At 47.9% G+C, this 19,384-nt stretch overlaps 1 protein-coding gene across 1 annotated transcript; it reads left to right on the top strand.

Moving 5' to 3' along the window:
• The first annotated feature begins 1,701 nt into the window (after window positions 1–1,701).
• LOC127932610 (uncharacterized) lies at window positions 1,702–5,144 on the top strand. The gene is made up of 3 exons (XM_052528626.1): window positions 1,702–1,746; window positions 3,671–4,477; window positions 4,595–5,144. Exons 1-3 carry the CDS (start codon window positions 1,702–1,704, stop codon window positions 4,697–4,699), a joined length of 957 nt encoding a protein of 318 aa, XP_052384586.1. The 3' UTR covers window positions 4,700–5,144.
• Window positions 5,145–19,384: the final 14,240 nt, after the last annotated feature.

Raw genomic sequence — 19,384 nt, 5'->3', positions numbered from 1 at the left:
GAGAGAGGAAAAGAGAGAATAAGAGAGAAAGAGAGAGAGAGGAAAAGAGAGAATAAGAGAGAAAGAGAGAGAAAAAAGAGAAAGAAAGAAAGAGAGAGAAAAAAGAGAAAGAGAGAAAGAGAGAAAGAAAGAAAGAGAGAGAGAAAAGAGAAAGAGAGAGAGAGAGAGAGGAAAAAAAGAGAAAGAAAGAAAAAAAGAAAAAAAATCAATCCATCCCCATTTTGGCCTCTTCACAGCTTATAGTTTCAGTCTCAAAGCAATGTGTGGCTATGAGACTTGAATACATGTACTGTAGTACCGTGGTACAGTGAAACAAAGCCTAATAGATCCGTGTCAGACGTACAGCAAGTATCTTACTCTGCCAAATATTTGTCTTGTGAATGTAGGCCACCATGCAGATACAGAGAAGGAAATAGAGACACTCACAGCTATGCAAATCATATGATACAGGTTCTGCATTAACCTAATCTCTTTGGGCTGTGTTGTCCTTTAGGCTCTACTGTGTTCCATTCAGACTGGGCCAGTTGGCACAAACCCCAGTCCCTCAGTCCCCTCTGCTCCTCTCAGGACTCGGAGTTCTCCCATAGAAGTAGAATGTGTTCCAGTTCTAAACATTCTGATTCTAATTGAGAGATCTAAGAGTTCTATTCCATTGAGAATTGCACCCTGCTAATTTTGGGTACGGTGGCTTAGTGGGGTCAGAACCTCTCTCTGCTGTGTTCCCAAGATTCAGTGTGGGGCACCGTTGTGACAAATAACCCAGGTTAGCAGGGTATGCACTTAAACAGTTCCCTGACTGATTCAGAACCTCTCAACTGCTCTGACAAATTATGGATGAGTAATGATGTTTGATGTTAGTTTACATCTGTTTACCATATTCTACATATGTTTACCATGTTCTACATCTGTTTACCATGTTCTACATCTGTTTACCATGTTCTACATCTGTTTACCATGTTCTACATCTGTTTACCATGTTCTACATCTGTTTACCATGTTCTACATCTGTTTACCATATTCTACATCTGTTTACCATGTTCTACATCTGTTTACCATGTTCTACATCTGTTTACCATATTCTACATCTGTTTACCATATTCTACATCTGTTTACCATGTTCTACATCTGTTTACCATGTTCTACATCTGTTTACCATGTTCTACATCTGTTTACCATGTTCTACATCTGTTTACCATGTTCTACATCTGTTTACCATATTCTATTGAACATAAATATATAGAGGATTAAATTATCAAATGATTAAATTATCAAATGATAATACCATTTTGAGAAAAAAAAAATGTTTTGGAAAACTGGTGCTCTAGTAAAAAGAAACTGTAAACTGTAATAAAGATAGGAGCTGTGTGAACTCAGACTGGAATGAAGAATCCAAGTCCCTGATTGATATTGTAAATTAGAATATACACTCACCTGACAGTTTATTAGGTACACCACCACTTTCACGAAAACGGTTCGCTCCTACAGACAGTGAGCCACGTGGCCGTGGCTTGTTATATAAAGCAGGCAGACAGGCATCGAGGCATTCAGTTACTCTTCGATTGAATGTTAAAATCAGAAAAACAAGTGACCTAAGCGACATTGAGCGCAGCATGAGTGTCGGTGCCAGGCGCACCAGATCCAGTATCTCAGAAACGCCCTCCTGGGCTTTTCACGTACGACAGTGTCTAAGGTTTACCGAGAATGGTGCGACAAAGAAAAGCCAGCCAATCAGTGGCAGTCGTGTGGGTGAAAACAGCTCGTTGACGAGAGAGGTCGAAGGAGAATGGCAAGAATGGTGCAAGCTAACTGGCAGGCCGCAAATAACGGAGCAGTACAACAGTGGTGCGCAGAACGGCATGCTGGGAACACACAGCTGGTCGATCCTTGTCACGGATGAGCTATTGCAGCAGACGACCACACCGGGTTCCAGTCCTATCAGCTAAAACCAAGAAACAGGTGTAGTAGACCTTACAGGAAAATCCTGAATACAACAGGTGTAGTAGACCTTACAGGAAAATCCTGAATACAACAGGTGTAGTAGACCTTACAGTGAAATGCTGAATACAACAGGTGTAGTAGACCTTACAGTGAAATGCTGAATACAACAGGTGTAGTAGACCTTACAGTGAAATGCTGAATACAACAGGTGTAGTAGACCTTACAGTGAAATTCTGAATACAACAGGTGTAGTAGACCTTACAGTGAAATGCTTATTTACAAGCCCTTAACCAACAACGTTGTTTTAAGAAAAATACATTGAAAAATATAAGAAAGAGCAGCATTAAAATAACAGTAGCGAGGCTATATACAGGGGGTACTGGTACAGAGTCAATGTGGAGGCTATATACAGGGGGTACCGGTACAGAGTCAATGTGGAGGCTATATACAGGGGGTACTGGTACAGAGTCAATGAAGAGACTATATACAGGGGGTACCAGTACAGAGTCAATGTGGAGACTATATACAGGGGGTACTGGTACAGAGTCAATGTGGAGGCTATATACAGGGGGTACCGGTACAGAGTCAATGAGGAGGCTATACACAGGGGGTACCGGTACAGAGTCAATGTGGAGGCTATATACAGGGGTACCAGTACAGAGTCAATGTGGAGGCTATATACAGGGGTACTGGTAAAGAGTCAATGTGGAGGTTATATACAGGGGGTACCAGTACAGAGTCACTGTGGAGGCTATATACAGGGGGTACCAGTACAGAGTCACTGTGGAGGCTATATACAAGGGGTACCAGTACAGAGTCAATGTGGAGGCTATATACAGGGGGTACCAGTACAGAGTCACTGTGGAGGCTATATACAGGGGTACCAGTACAGAGTCAATGTGGAGGCTATATACAGGGGGTACCGGTACAGAGTCAATGTGGAGGCTATATACAGGGGGGTACCGGTACAGAGTCAATGTGGAGGCTATATACAGGGGGTACCAGTACAGAGTCAATGTGGAGGCTATATACAGGGGGACCAGTACAGAGTCAATGTGGAGGCTATATACAGGGGGTACCAGTACAGAGTCAATGTGGAGGTTATATACAGGGGGTACCAATAAAGAGTCAATGTGGAGGCTATATACAGGGGGTACCAGTACAGAGTCAATGTGGAGGCTATATACAGGGGTACCAGTACAGAGTCAATATGGAGGCTATATACAGGGGGTACCAGTACAGAGTCAATGTGGAGGCTATATACAGGGGGTACCAGTACAGAGTCAATGTGGAGGCTATATACAGGGGGTACCAGTACAGAGTCAATGTGGAGGCTATATACAGGGGGTAACCAGTACAGAGTCAATGTGGAGGCTATATACAGGGGGTACCGGTACAGAGTCAATGTGGAGGCTATATACAGGGGGTACCAGTACAGAGTCAATGTGGAGGCTATATACAGGAAGTACCGGTACAGAGTCAATGAGGAGACTATATACAGGGGTACCAGTACAGAGTCAATGTGGAGGCTATATACAGGGGTACCAGTACAGAGTCAATGTGGAGGCTATATACAGGGGGTACCGGTACAGAGTCAATGTGGAGGCTATATACAGGGGTACCAGTACAGAGTCAATGTGGAGGCTATATACAGGGGGTACCGGTACAGAGTCAATGTGGAGGCTATATACAGGGGGTACCAGTACAGAGTCAATGTGGAGGCTATATATAGGGGGTACCAGTACAGAGTCAATGTGGAGGCTATATACAGGGGGTACCGGTACAGAGTCAATGTGGAGGCTATATACAGGGGGTACCAGTACAGAGTCAATGTGGAGGCTATATACAGGGGGTACTGGTAAAGAGTCAATGTGGAGGTTATATACAGGGGGTACCAGTACAGAGTCACTGTGGAGGCTATATACAGGGGGTACCAGTACAGAGTCACTGTGGAGGCTATATACAGGGGGTACCAGTACAGAGTCAATGTGGAGGCTATATACAGGGGGTACCAGTACAGAGTCACTGTGGAGGCTATATACAGGGGGTACCAGTACAGAGTCAATGTGGAGGCTATATACAGGGGGTACCGGTACAGAGTCAATGTGGAGGCTATATACAGGGGGTACCGGTACAGAGTCAATGTGGAGGCTATATACAGGGGGTACCAGTACAGAGTCAATGTGGAGGCTATATACAGGGGGACCAGTACAGAGTCAATGTGGAGGTTATATACAGGGGGTACCAGTACAGAGTCAATGTGGAGGCTATATACAGGGGGTACCAGTACAGAGTCAATGTGGAGGCTATATACAGGGGGTACCAGTACAGAGTCAATGTGGAGGCTATATACAGGGGGTACCAGTACAGAGTCAATGTGGAGGCTATATACAGGGGGTACCAGTACAGAGTCAATGTGGAGGCTATATACAGGGGGTACCAGTACAGAGTCAATGTGGAGGCTATATACAGGGGGTACCAGTACAGAGTCAATGTGGAGGTTATATACAGGGGGTACCAGTACAGAGTCAATGTGGAGGTTATATACAGGGGGTACCAGTACAGAGTCAATGTGGAGGCTATATACAGGGGGTACCAGTACAGAGTCAATGTGGAGGCTATATACAGGGGGTACCAGTACAGAGTCAATGTGGAGGCTATATACAGGGGGTACCAGTACAGAGTCAATGTGGAGGTTATATACAGGGGGTACCAGTACAGAGTCAATGTGCGAGGGCCTTTGGTTAGTCGAGGTAATTGAGGTAATATGTACATGTAGGTAGAGTTATTCATGCTGCTCTGGTGGCAAAGGGAGGTTCGACCCGGTACTAGATGGACGGACCTAATAAACTGGCCGGTGAGTGTACATGTATATATCTCTTCAGATCAGAAACAGCTTATCTGTTATCTACAGTCACAGTGAGAGCTGTCCCTGGCCCAAGTAGTGCACTATAGAGAGAACAGGGTGCCATTTCAAACACATACCCTGTGTCTGTACCCTAGAACGAGTAAGACGATCGTCGTGGCGGGACAAACTAAGGGCAAGCAATAGAGTGTCTGATGGAACGGGGAAATACCGCGTGTCCACACGCTACTGCAGCTATCTGTCTACACTACCACATCTGCTGGTTTCTGTTCTCACGCTACTGCAGCTATCTGTCTACACTACCACATCTGCTGGTTTCTGTCCTCATGCTACTGCAGCTATCTGTCTACACTACCACATCTGCTGGTTTCTGTCCTCACGCTACTGCAGCTATCTGTCTACACTACCACATCTGCTGGTTTCTGTCCTCACGCTACTGCAGCTATCTGTCTACACTACCACATCTGCTGGTTTCTGTCCTCACGCTACTGCAGCTATCTGTCTACACTACCACATCTGCTGGTTTCTGTCCTCACGCTACTGCAGCTATCTGTCTACACTACCACATCTGCTGGTTTCTGTCCTCACGCTACTGCAGCTATCTGTCTACACTACCACATCTGCTGGTTTCTGTCCTCACGCTACTGCAGCTATCTGTCTACACTACCACATCTGCTGGTTTCTGTCCTCACGCTACTGCAGCTATCTGTCTACACTACCACATCTGCTGGTTTCTGTTCTCACGCTACTACTGCAGCTACTGCAGCTATGTCTACACTACCACATCTGCTGGTTTCTGTCCTCACGCTACTGCAGCTATCTGTCTACACTACCACATCTGCTGGTTTCTGTCCTCACGCTACTGCAGCTATCTGTCTACACTACCACATCTGCTGGTTTCTGTTCTCACGCTACTGCAGCTATCTGTCTACACTACCACATCTGCTGGTTTCTGTTCTCACGCTACTGCAGCTATCTGTCTACACTACCACATCTGCTGGTTTCTGTCCTCACGCTACTGCAGCTATCTGTCTACACTACCACATCTGCTGGTTTCTGTCCTCACGCTACTGCAGCTATCTGTCTACACTACCACATCTGCTGGTTTCTGTTCTCACGCTACTGCAGCTATCTGTCTACACTACCACATCTGCTGGTTTCTGTCTCACGCTACTGCAGCTATCTGTCTACACTACCACATCTGCTGGTTTCTGTCTCACGCTACTGCAGCTATCTGTCTACACTACCACATCTGCTGGTTTCTGTCCTCACGCTACTGCAGCTATCTGTCTACACTACCACATCTGCTGGTTTCTGTCCTCACGCTACTGCAGCTATCTGTCTACACTACCACATCTGCTGGTTTCTGTCCTCACGCTACTGCAGCTATCTGTCTACACTACCACATCTGCTGGTTTCTGTCCTCACGCTACTGCAGCTATCTGTCTACACTACCACATCTGCTGGTTTCTGTCCTCACGCTACTGCAGCTATCTGTCTACACTACCACATCTGCTGGTTTCTGTTCTCACGCTACTGCAGCTATCTGTCTACACTACCACATCTGCTGGTTTCTGTCCTCACGCTACTGCAGCTATCTGTCTACACTACCACATCTGCTGGTTTCTGTCCTCACGCTACTGCAGCTATCTCTCACGTCTACACTACCACATCTGCTGGTTTCTGTTCTCACGCTACTGCAGCTATCTGTCTACACTACCACATCTGCTGGTTTCTGTCCTCACGCTACTGCAGCTATCTGTCTACACTACCACATCTGCTGGTTTCTGTCCTCACGCTACTGCAGCTATCTGTCTACACTACCACATCTGCTGGTTTCTGTCCACACGCTACTGCAGCTATCTGTCTACACTACCACATCTGCTGGTTTCTGTCCTCACGCTACTGCAGCTATCTGTCTACACTACCACATCTGCTGGTTTCTGTTCTCACGCTACTGCAGCTATCTGTCTACACTACCACATCTGCTGGTTTCTGTCCTCACGCTACTGCAGCTATCTGTCTACACTACCACATCTGCTGGTTTCTGTCCTCACGCTACTGCAGCTATCTGTCTACACTACCACATCTGCTGGTTTCTGTCCTCACGCTACTGCAGCTATCTGTCTACACTACCACATCTGCTGGTTTCTGTCCTCACGCTACTGCAGCTATCTGTCTACACTACCACATCTGCTGGTTTCTGTCCTCACGCTACTGCAGCTATCTGTCTACACTACCACATCTGCTGGTTTCTGTCCTCACGCTACTGCAGCTATCTGTCTACACTACCACATCTGCTGGTTTCTGTCCTCACGCTACTGCAGCTATCTGTCTACACTACCACATCTGCTGGTTTCTGTCCTCACGCTACTGCAGCTATCTGTCTACACTACCACATCTGCTGGTTTCTGTCCTCACGCTACTGCAGCTATCTGTCTACACTACCACATCTGCTGGTTTCTGTCCTCACGCTACTGCAGCTATCTGTCTACACTACCACATCTGCTGGTTTCTGTCCTCACGCTACTGCAGCTATCTGTCTACACTACCACATCTGCTGGTTTCTGTCCTCACGCTACTGCAGCTATCTGTCTACACTACCACATCTGCTGGTTTCTACACTACCACTCACGCTACTGCAGCTATCTGTCTACACTACCACATCTGCTGGTTTCTGTCCTCACGCTACTGCAGCTATCTGTCTACACTACCACATCTGCTGGTTTCTGTTCTCACGCTACTGCAGCTATCTGTCTACACTACCACATCTGCTGGTTTCTGTCCTCACGCTACTGCAGCTATCTGTCTACACTACCACATCTGCTGGTTTCTGTCTCACGCTACTGCAGCTATCTGTCTACACTACCACATCTGCTGGTTTCTGTCCTCACGCTACTGCAGCTATCTGTCTACACTACCACATCTGCTGGTTTCTGTCCTCACGCTACTGCAGCTATCTGTCTACACTACCACATCTGCTGGTTTCTGTCCTCACGCTACTGCAGCTATCTGTCTACACTACCACATCTGCTGGTTTCTGTCCTCACGCTACTGCAGCTATCTGTCTACACTACCACATCTGCTGGTTTCTGTCCTCACGCTACTGCAGCTATCTGTCTACACTACCACATCTGCTGGTTTCTGTCCTCACGCTACTGCAGCTATCTGTCTACACTACCACATCTGCTGGTTTCTGTCCTCACGCTACTGCAGCTATCTGTCTACACTACCACATCTGCTGGTTTCTGTCCACACGCTACTGCAGCTATCTGTCTACACTACCACATCTGCTGGTTTCTGTCTCACGCTACTGCAGCTATCTGTCTACACTACCACATCTGCTGGTTTCTGTCCTCACGCTACTGCAGCTATCTGTCTACACTACCACATCTGCTGGTTTCTGTCCTCACGCTACTGCAGCTATCTGTCTACACTACCACATCTGCTGGTTTCTGTCCTCACGCTACTGCAGCTATCTGTCTACACTACCACATCTGCTGGTTTCTGTCCTCACGCTACTGCAGCTATCTGTCTACACTACCACATCTGCTGGTTTCTGTCCTCACGCTACTGCAGCTATCTGTCTACACTACCACATCTGCTGGTTTCTGTCCTCACGCTACTGCAGCTATCTGTCTACACTACCACATCTGCTGGTTTCTGTCCTACACGCTACATCTGCTGGTTTCTGTCTACACTACCACATCTGCTGGTTTCTGTTCTCACGCTACTGCAGCTATCTGTCTACACTACCACATCTGCTGGTTTCTGTCCTCACGCTACTGCAGCTATCTGTCTACACTACCACATCTGCTGGTTTCTGTCCTCACGCTACTGCAGCTATCTGTCTACACTACCACATCTGCTGGTTTCTGTCCTCACGCTACTGCAGCTATCTGTCTACACTACCACATCTGCTGGTTTCTGTCCTCACGCTACTGCAGCTATCTGTCTACACTACCACATCTGCTGGTTTCTGTCCTCACGCTACTGCAGCTATCTGTCTACACTACCACATCTGCTGGTTTCTGTTCTCACGCTACTGCAGCTATCTGTCTACACTACCACATCTGCTGGTTTCTGTCCTCACGCTACTGCAGCTATCTGTCTACACTACCACATCTGCTGGTTTCTGTCCTCACGCTACTGCAGCTATCTGTCTACACTACCACATCTGCTGGTTTCTGTCCTCACGCTACTGCAGCTATCTGTCTACACTACCACATCTGCTGGTTTCTGTCCTCACGCTACTGCAGCTATCTGTCTACACTACCACATCTGCTGGTTTCTGTCCTCACGCTACTGCAGCTATCTGTCTACACTACCACATCTGCTGGTTTCTGTCCTCACGCTACTGCAGCTATCTGTCTACACTACCACATCTGCTGGTTTCTGTCCTCACGCTACTGCAGCTATCTGTCTACACTACCACATCTGCTGGTTTCTGTCCTCACGCTACTGCAGCTATCTGTCTACACTACCACATCTGCTGGTTTCTGTCTCACGCTACTGCAGCTATCTGTCTACACTACCACATCTGCTGGTTTCTGTCCTCACGCTACTGCAGCTATCTGTCTACACTACCACATCTGCTGGTTTCTGTTCTCACGCTACTGCAGCTATCTGTCTACACTACCACATCTGCTGGTTTCTGTCCTCACGCTACTGCAGCTATCTGTCTACACTACCACATCTGCTGGTTTCTGTCTCACGCTACTGCAGCTATCTGTCTACACTACCACATCTGCTGGTTTCTGTCCACACGCTACTGCAGCTATCTGTCTACACTACCACATCTGCTGGTTTCTGTCCTCACGCTACTGCAGCTATCTGTCTACACTACCACATCTGCTGGTTTCTGTCCTCACGCTACTGCAGCTATCTGTCTACACTACCACATCTGCTGGTTTCTGTTCTCACGCTACTGCAGCTATCTGTCTACACTACCACATCTGCTGGTTTCTGTCCACACGCTACTGCAGCTATCTGTCTACACTACCACATCTGCTGGTTTCTGTTCTCACGCTACTGCAGCTATCTGTCTACACTACCACATCTGCTGGTTTCTGTCCTCACGCTACTGCAGCTATCTGTCTACACTACCACATCTGCTGGTTTCTGTTCTCACGCTACTGCAGCTATCTGTCTACACTACCACATCTGCTGGTTTCTGTCCTCACGCTACTGCAGCTATCTGTCTACACTACCACATCTGCTGGTTTCTGTCCTCACGCTACTGCAGCTATCTGTCTACACTACCACATCTGCTGGTTTCTGTCTCACGCTACTGCAGCTATCTGTCTACACTACCACATCTGCTGGTTTCTGTCCTCACGCTACTGCAGCTATCTGTCTACACTACCACATCTGCTGGTTTCTGTCCTCACGCTACTGCAGCTATCTGTCTACACTACCACATCTGCTGGTTTCTGTCCTCACGCTACTGCAGCTATCTGTCTACACTACCACATCTGCTGGTTTCTGTCCTCACGCTACTGCAGCTATCTGTCTACACTACCACATCTGCTGGTTTCTGTCCTCACGTTTCTGTCCTCATCTGCTGGTTTCTGTCCTCACTGCAGCTATCTGTCTACACTACCACATCTGCTGGTTTCTGTCCACACGCTACTGCAGTTATCTGTCTACACTACCACATCTGCTGGTTTCTGTCCACACGCTACTGCAGCTATCTGTCTACACTACCACATCTGCTGGTTTCTGTCCTCACGCTACTGCAGCTATCTGTCTACACTACCACATCTGCTGGTTTCTGTTCTCACGCTACTGCAGCTATCTGTCTACACTACCACATCTGCTGGTTTCTGTTCTCACGCTACTGCAGCTATCTGTCTACACTACCACATCTGCTGGTTTCTGTCCACACGCTACTGCAGCTATCTGTCTACACTACCACATCTGCTGGTTTCTGTTCTCACGCTACTGCAGCTATCAGTCTACACTACCACATCTGCTGGTTTCTGTCCACACGCTACTGCAGCTATCTGTCTACACTACCACATCTGCTGGTTTCTGTCCACACGCTACTGCAGCTATCTGTCTACACTACCACATCTGCTGGTTTCTGTCCTCACGCTACTGCAGCTATCTGTCTACACTACCACATCTGCTGGTTTCTGTCCACACGCTACTGCAGCTATCTGTCTACACTACCACATCTGCTGGTTTCTGTTCTCACTGCTACTGCAGCTATCTGTCTACACTACCACATCTGCTGGTTTCTGTCCTCACGCTACTGCAGCTATCTGTCTACACTACCACATCTGCTGGTTTCTGTTCTCACGCTACTGCAGCTATCTGTCTACACTACCACATCTGCTGGTTTCTGTCCTCACGCTACTGCAGCTATCTGTCTACACTACCACATCTGCTGGTTTCTGTCCTCACGCTACTGCAGCTATCTGTCTACACTACCACATCTGCTGGTTTCTGTCCTCACGCTACTGCAGCTATCTGTCTACACTACCACATCTGCTGGTTTCTGTCCTCACGCTACTGCAGCTATCTGTCTACACTACCACATCTGCTGGTTTCTGTCCTCACGCTACTGCAGCTATCTGTCTACACTACCACATCTGCTGGTTTCTGTCCTCACGCTACTGCAGCTATCTGTCTACACTACCACATCTGCTGGTTTCTGTCCTCACGCTACTGCAGCTATCTGTCTACACTACCACATCTGCTGGTTTCTGTCCTCACGCTACTGCAGCTATCTGTCTACACTACCACATCTGCTGGTTTCTGTTCTCACGCTACTGCAGCTATCTGTCTACACTACCACATCTGCTGGTTTCTGTTCTCACGCTACTGCAGCTATCTGTCTACACTACGCTGGTTTCTGTTTCCTCACGCTACTGCAGCTATCTGTCTACACTACCACATCTGCTGGTTTCTGTCCTCACGCTACTGCAGCTATCTGTCTACACTACCACATCTGCTGGTTTCTGTCCTCACGCTACTGCAGCTATCTGTCTACACTACCACATCTGCTGGTTTCTGTCCTCACGCTACTGCAGCTATCTGTCTACACTACCACATCTGCTGGTTTCTGTCCTCACGCTACTGCAGCTATCTGTCTACACTACCACATCTGCTGGTTTCTGTCCTCACGCTACTGCAGCTATCTGTCTACACTACCACATCTGCTGGTTTCTGTCCTCACGCTACTGCAGCTATCTGTCTACACTACCACATCTGCTGGTTTCTGTCCTCACGCTACTGCAGCTATCTGTCTACACTACCACATCTGCTGGTTTCTGTCCTCACGCTACTGCAGCTATCTGTCTACACTACCACATCTGCTGGTTTCTGTCCACACGCTACTGCAGCTATCTGTCTACACTACCACATCTGCTGGTTTCTGTCCACACGCTACTGCAGCTATCTGTCTACACTACCACATCTGCTGGTTTCTGTCCTCACGCTACTGCAGCTATCTGTCTACACTACCACATCTGCTGGTTTCTGTCCACACGCTACTGCAGCTATCTGTCTACACTACCACATCTGCTGGTTTCTGTCCTCACGCTACTGCAGCTATCTGTCTACACTACCACATCTGCTGGTTTCTGTTCTCACGCTATCTGCAGCTATGCTGGTTTCTGTCCTCTACACTACCACATCTGCTGGTTTCTGTCCTCACGCTACTGCAGCTATCTGTCTACACTACCACATCTGCTGGTTTCTGTTCTCACGCTACTGCAGCTATCTGTCTACACTACCACATCTGCTGGTTTCTGTCCTCACGCTACTGCAGCTATCTGTCTACACTACCACATCTGCTGGTTTCTGTCCTCACGCTACTGCAGCTATCTGTCTACACTACCACATCTGCTGGTTTCTGTCCTCACGCTACTGCAGCTATCTGTCTACACTACCACATCTGCTGGTTTCTGTTCTCACGCTACTGCAGCTGGTTTCTGTCTACACTACCACATCTGCTGGTTTCTGTCTCACGCTACTGCAGCTATCTGTCTACACTACCACATCTGCTGGTTTCTGTCCTCACGCTACTGCAGCTATCTGTCTACACTACCACATCTGCTGGTTTCTGTCCTCACGCTACTGCAGCTATCTGTCACACTACCACATCTGCTGGTTTCTGTCCTCACGCTACTGCAGCTATCTGTCTACACTACCACATCTGCTGGTTTCTGTTCTCACGCTACTGCAGCTATCTGTCTACACTACCACATCTGCTGGTTTCTGTCCTCACGCTACTGCAGCTATCTGTCTACACTACCACATCTGCTGGTTTCTGTCCTCACGCTACTGCAGCTATCTGTCTACACTACCACATCTGCTGGTTTCTGTCCTCACGCTACTGCAGCTATCTGTCTACACTACCACATCTGCTGGTTTCTGTCCACACGCTACTGCAGCTATCTGTCTACACTACCACATCTGCTGGTTTCTGTTCCTCACGCTACTGCAGCTATCTGTCTACACTACCACATCTGCTGGTTTCTGTCCTCACGCTACTGCAGCTATCTGTCTACACTACCACATCTGCTGGTTTCTGTTCTCACGCTACTGCAGCTATCTGTCTACACTACCACATCTGCTGGTTTCTGTCCTCACGCTACTGCAGCTATCTGTCTACACTACCACATCTGCTGGTTTCTGTTCTCACGCTACTGCAGCTATCTGTCTACACTACCACATCTGCTGGTTTCTGTTCTCACGCTACTGCAGCTATCTGTCTACACTACCACATCTGCTGGTTTCTGTTCTCACGCTACTGCAGCTATCTGTCTACACTACCACATCTGCTGGTTTCTGTCCACACGCTACTGCAGCTATCTGTCTACACTACCACATCTGCTGGTTTCTGTCCTCACGCTACTGCAGCTATCTGTCTACACTACCACATCTGCTGGTTTCTGTCCTCACGCTACTGCAGCTATCTGTCTACACTACCACATCTGCTGGTTTCTGTCCTCACGCTACTGCAGCTATCTGTCTACACTACCACATCTGCTGGTTTCTGTCCTCACGCTACTATCTGTCTACACTACCACATCTGCTGGTTTCTGTCTCACGCTACTGCAGCTATCTGTCTACACTACCACATCTGCTGGTTTCTGTTCTCACGCTACTGCAGCTATCTGTCTACACTACCACATCTGCTGGTTTCTGTTCTCACGCTACTGCAGCTATCAGTCTACACTACCACATCTGCTGGTTTCTGTCCACACGCTACTGCAGCTATCTGTCTACACTACCACATCTGCTGGTTTCTGTCCTCACGCTACTGCAGCTATCTGTCTACACTACCACATCTGCTGGTTTCTGTCCTCACGCTACTGCAGCTATCTGTCTACACTACCACATCTGCTGGTTTCTGTCCACACGCTACTGCAGCTATCTGTCTACACTACCACATCTGCTGGTTTCTGTCCACACGCTACTGCAGCTATCTGTCTACACTACCACATCTGCTGGTTTCTGTCCTCACGCTACTGCAGCTATCTGTCTACACTACCACATCTGCTGGTTTCTGTCCACACGCTACTGCAGCTATCTGTCTACACTACCACATCTGCTGGTTTCTGTCCACACGCTACTGCAGCTATCTGTCTACACTACCACATCTGCTGGTTTCTGTCCTCACGCTACTGCAGCTATCTGTCTACACTACCACATCTGCTGGTTTCTGTCCTCACGCTACTGCAGCTATCTGTCTACACTACCACATCTGCTGGTTTCTGTCCTCACGCTACTGCAGCTATCTGTCTACACTACCACATCTGCTGGTTTCTGTCCTCACGCTACTGCAGCTATCTGTCTACACTACCACATCTGCTGGTTTCTGTTCTCACGCTACTGCAGCTATCTGTCTACACTACCACATCTGCTGGTTTCTGTTCTCACGCTACTGCAGCTATCTGTCTACACTACCACATCTCTGGTTTCTGGTTTCTGTCTACACTCACTGCAGCTATCATCTGCTGGTTTCTGCAGCTACTCTGTCTACACTACCACATCTGCTGGTTTCTGTCCACACGCTACTGCAGCTATCTGTCTACACTACCACATCTGCTGGTTTCTGTTCTCACGCTACTGCAGCTATCTGTCTACACTACCACATCTGCTGGTTTCTGTCCTCACGCTACTGCAGCTATCTGTCTACACTACCACATCTGCTGGTTTCTGTCCTCACGCTACTCTATGTCTACACTACCACATCTGCTGGTTTCTGTTCTCACGCTACTGCAGCTATCTGTCTACACTACCACATCTGCTGGTTTCTGTCTCACGCTACTGCAGCTATCTGTCTACACTACCACATCTGCTGGTTTCTGTCCTCACGCTACTGCAGCTATCTGTCTACACTACCACATCTGCTGGTTTCTGTCCTCACGCTACTGCAGCTATCTGTCTACACTACCACATCTGCTGGTTTCTGTCCACACGCTACTGCAGCTATCTGTCTACACTACCACATCTGCTGGTTTCTGTCCTCACGCTACTGCAGCTATCTGTCTACACTACCACATCTGCTGGTTTCTGTCCACACGCTACTGCAGCTATCTGTCTACACTACCACATCTGCTGGTTTCTGTCCTCACGCTACTGCAGCTATCTGTCTACACTACCACATCTGCTGGTTTCTGTCCTCACGCTACTGCAGCTATCTGTCTACACTACCACATCTGCTGGTTTCTGTCCTCACGCTACTGCAGCTATCTGTCTACACTACCACATCTGCTGGTTTCTGTCCTCACGCTACTGCAGCTATCTGTCTACACTACCACATCTGCTGGTTTCTGTCCACACGCTACTGCAGCTATCTGTCTACACTACCACATCTGCTGGTTTCTGTCCTCACGCTACTGCAGCTATCTGTCTACACTACCACATCTGCTGGTTTCTGTCCACACGCTACTGCAGCTATCTGTCTACACTACCACATCTGCTGGTTTCTGTCCTCACGCTACTGCAGCTATCTGTCTACACTACCACATCTGCTGGTTTCTGTCCTCACGCTACTGCAGCTATCTGTCTACACTACCACATCTGCTGGTTTCTGTTCTCACGCTACTGCAGCTATCTGTCTACACTACCACATCTGCTGGTTTCTGGTTATCTGTCTACACTACCACATCTGCTGGTTTCTGTCCTCACGCTACTGCAGCTATCTGTCTACACTACCACATCTGCTGGTTTCTGTTCTCACGCTACTGCAGCTATCTGTCTACACTACCACATCTGCTGGTTTCTGTCCACACGCTACTGCAGCTATCTGTCTACACTACCACATCTGCTGGTTTCTGTTCTCACGCTACTGCAGCTATCTGTCTACACTACCACATCTGCTGGTTTCTGTCCTCACGCTACTGCAGCTATCTGTCTACACTACCACATCTGCTGGTTTCTGTCCACACGCTACTGCAGCTATCTGTCTACACTACCACATCTGCTGGTTTCTGTCCTCACGCTACTGCAGCTATCTGTCTACACTACCACATCTGCTGGTTTCTGTCTCACGCTACTGCAGCTATCTGTCTACACTACCACATCTGCTGGTTTCTGTTCTCACGCTATCTGCTAGCTACCACATCTCTGGTTTCTACACTACCACATCTGCTGGTTTCTGTTCTCACGCTACTGCAGCTATCTGTCTACACTACCACATCTGCTGGTTTCTGTTCTCACGCTACTGCAGCTATCTGTCTACACTACCACATCTGCTGGTTTCTGTCCTCACGCTACTGCAGCTATCTGTCTACACTACCACATCTGCTGGTTTCTGTTCTCACGCTACTGCAGCTATCTGTCTACACTACCACATCTGCTGGTTTCTGTTCTCACGCTACTGCAGCTATCTGTCTACACTACCACATCTGCTGGTTTCTGTCTCACGCTACTGCAGCTATCTGTCTACACTACCACATCTGCTGGTTTCTGTCCACACGCTACTGCAGCTATCTGTCTACACTACCACATCTGCTGGTTTCTGTCCTCACGCTACTGCAGCTATCTGTCTACACTACCACATCTGCTGGTTTCTGTCCTCACGCTACTGCAGCTATCTGTCTACACTACCACATCTGCTGGTTTCTGTTCTCACGCTACTGCAGCTATCTGTCTACACTACCACATCTGCTGGTTTCTGTCACACGCTACTGCAGCTATCTGTCTACACTACCACATCTGCTGGTTTCTGTTCTCACGCTACTGCAGCTATCTGTCTACACTACCACATCTGCTGGTTTCTGTTCTCACGCTACTGCAGCTATCTGTCTACACTACCACATCTGCTGGTTTCTGTCCTCACGCTTACTGCAGCTATCTGTCTACACTACCACATCTGCTGGTTTCTGTTCTCACGCTACTGCAGCTATCTGTCTACACTACCACATCTGCTGGTTTCTGTTCTCACGCTACTGCAGCTATCTGTCTACACTACCACATCTGCTGGTTTCTGTTCTCACGCTACTGCAGCTATCTGTCTACACTACCACATCTGCTGGTTTCTGTTCTCACGCTACTGCAGCTATCTGGTCTACACTACCACATCTGCTGGTTTCTGTTCTCACGCTACTGCAGCTATCTGTCTACACTACCACATCTGCTGGTTTCTGTCCTCACGCTACTGCAGCTATCTGTCTACACTACCACATCTGCTGGGTTATCTGTCTCCTACCACATCTGCTGGTTTCTGTCTCACGCTATCTGCAGCTATCACTACCACATCTGCTGGTTTCTGTTCACGCTACTGCAGCTATCTGTCTACACTACCACATCTGCTGGTTTCTGTTCTCACGCTACTGCAGCTATCTGTCTACACTACCACATCTGCTGGTTTCTGTCCTCACGCTACTGCAGCTATCTGTCTACACTACCACATCTGCTGGTTTCTGTCCTCACGCTACTGCAGCTATCTGTCTACACTACCACATCTGCTGGTTTCTGTCCTCACGCTACTGCAGCTATCTGTCTACACTACCACATCTGCTGGTTTCTGTCCTCACGCTACTGCAGCTATCTGTCTACACTACCACATCTGCTGGTTTCTGTCCTCACGCTACTGCAGCTATCTGTCTACACTACCACATCTGCTGGTTTCTGTCCTCACGCACGCTATCTGTCTAGCTATCTGTCTACACTACCACATCTGCTGGTTTCTGTCCTCACGCTACTGCAGCTATCTGTCTACACTACCACATCTGCTGGTTTCTGTCCTCACGCTACTGCAGCTATCTGTCTACACTACCACATCTGCTGGTTTCTGTCCACACGCTACTGCAGCTATCTGTCTACACTACCACATCTGCTGGTTTCTGTCCTCATGCTACTGCAGCTATCTGTCTACACTACCACATCTGCTGGTTTCTGTCCTCACGCTACTGCAGCTATCTGTCTACACTACCACATCTGCTGGTTTCTGTTCTCACGCTACTGCAGCTATCTGTCTACACTACCACATCTGCTGGTTTCTGTCCTCACGCTACTGCAGCTATCTGTCTACACTACCACATCTGCTGGTTTCTGTCCTCACGCTACTGCAGCTATCTGTCTACACTACCACATCTGCTGGTTTCTGTTCTCACGCTACTGCAGCTATCTGTCTACACTACCACATCTGCTGGTTTCTGTTCTCACGCTACTGCAGCTATCTGTCTACACTACCACATCTGCTGGTTTCTGTCCACACGCTACTGCAGCTATCTGTCTACACTACCACATCTGCTGGTTTCTGTCCTCACGCTACTGCAGCTATCTGTCTACACTACCACATCTGCTGGTTTCTGTTCTCACGCTACTGCAGCTATCTGTCTACACTACCACATCTGCTGGTTTCTGTCCTCACGCTACTGCAGCTATCTGTCTACACTACCACATCTGCTGGTTTCTCAACTTGCCCCCTACATTACATTACATTTAAGTCATTTAGCAGACACTCTTATCCAGAGCGACTTACAAATTGGTGCATTCACCTTATGACATCGAATGGAACAGCCACTTTACGTCACAAAGCAGAAACAGAAGAGGGGGTTGTGTGTTTGCTTTCTATCATCGTGCTATGTTTAGACAGACAGGTATGTTCATTGCATTGATTATGTGATTACATGGCAGCCAGTCTGCATCTTGCTGAGCGTTTGCATTGACAATAATCCACAGTTGTTGTTTGTGAGTTGTTTGCGGAGTTGTGGGGATTGACTGACTGTGGCCTTTCACGTATTGGGTAACATCCTATTTTCATGCTCTATAACAAAATAAACAAAAAAACAAGAAGTGGGAATATGGTTGAGACTATTTAATGTTGTTTCAGCAGTAAGATTTGACTTGTTCTGGTCTTTCCATGACAGACTGACCAGGTGAAAGTTATGATCCCTTATTGATGTCACTTGTTAAATCCACTTCAATTAGTGTGGATGAAGGGGAGGAGACGGGTTAAAGAAGGATTTTTAAACCTTGAGACAATTGAGACATGTATTGTGTATATGTGCCATTCAGAGGGTGAATGGGAAAGACAAAATATTTAAGTGCCTTTGACTAGGGTATGGCAGTAGTTTCCAGGCCCACTGGTTTGAGTCAAGAACTGCAACGTTG

This window comes from Oncorhynchus keta, chromosome 10 (assembly GCF_023373465.1).
Source record: "Oncorhynchus keta strain PuntledgeMale-10-30-2019 chromosome 10, Oket_V2, whole genome shotgun sequence".
Taxonomy (NCBI): Eukaryota; Metazoa; Chordata; class Actinopteri; order Salmoniformes; family Salmonidae; genus Oncorhynchus; species Oncorhynchus keta.
The sequence above is the reverse complement of the archived record's forward strand: the minus strand, read 5'-3'. Positions and strand labels throughout refer to the sequence as shown.

What these genes read in the sequence shown, in the direction of transcription:
- LOC127932610 (XM_052528626.1), top strand. Translation starts at nt 1,702, where the DNA reads ATGGTGCGACAAAGAAAAGCCAGCCAATCAGTGGCAGTCGTGTGG. An exon ending in AATCAGTGGCAGTCGTGTGG is followed by an intron (nt 1,747 to 3,670) that starts GTGAAAACAGCT and finishes GGCTATATATAG; the next exon opens with GGGGTACCAGTACAGAGTCA. An exon ending in AGTACAGAGTCAATGTGGAG is followed by an intron (nt 4,478 to 4,594) that starts GTTATATACAGG and finishes GTCAATGTGGAG; the next exon opens with GCTATATACAGGGGGTACCA.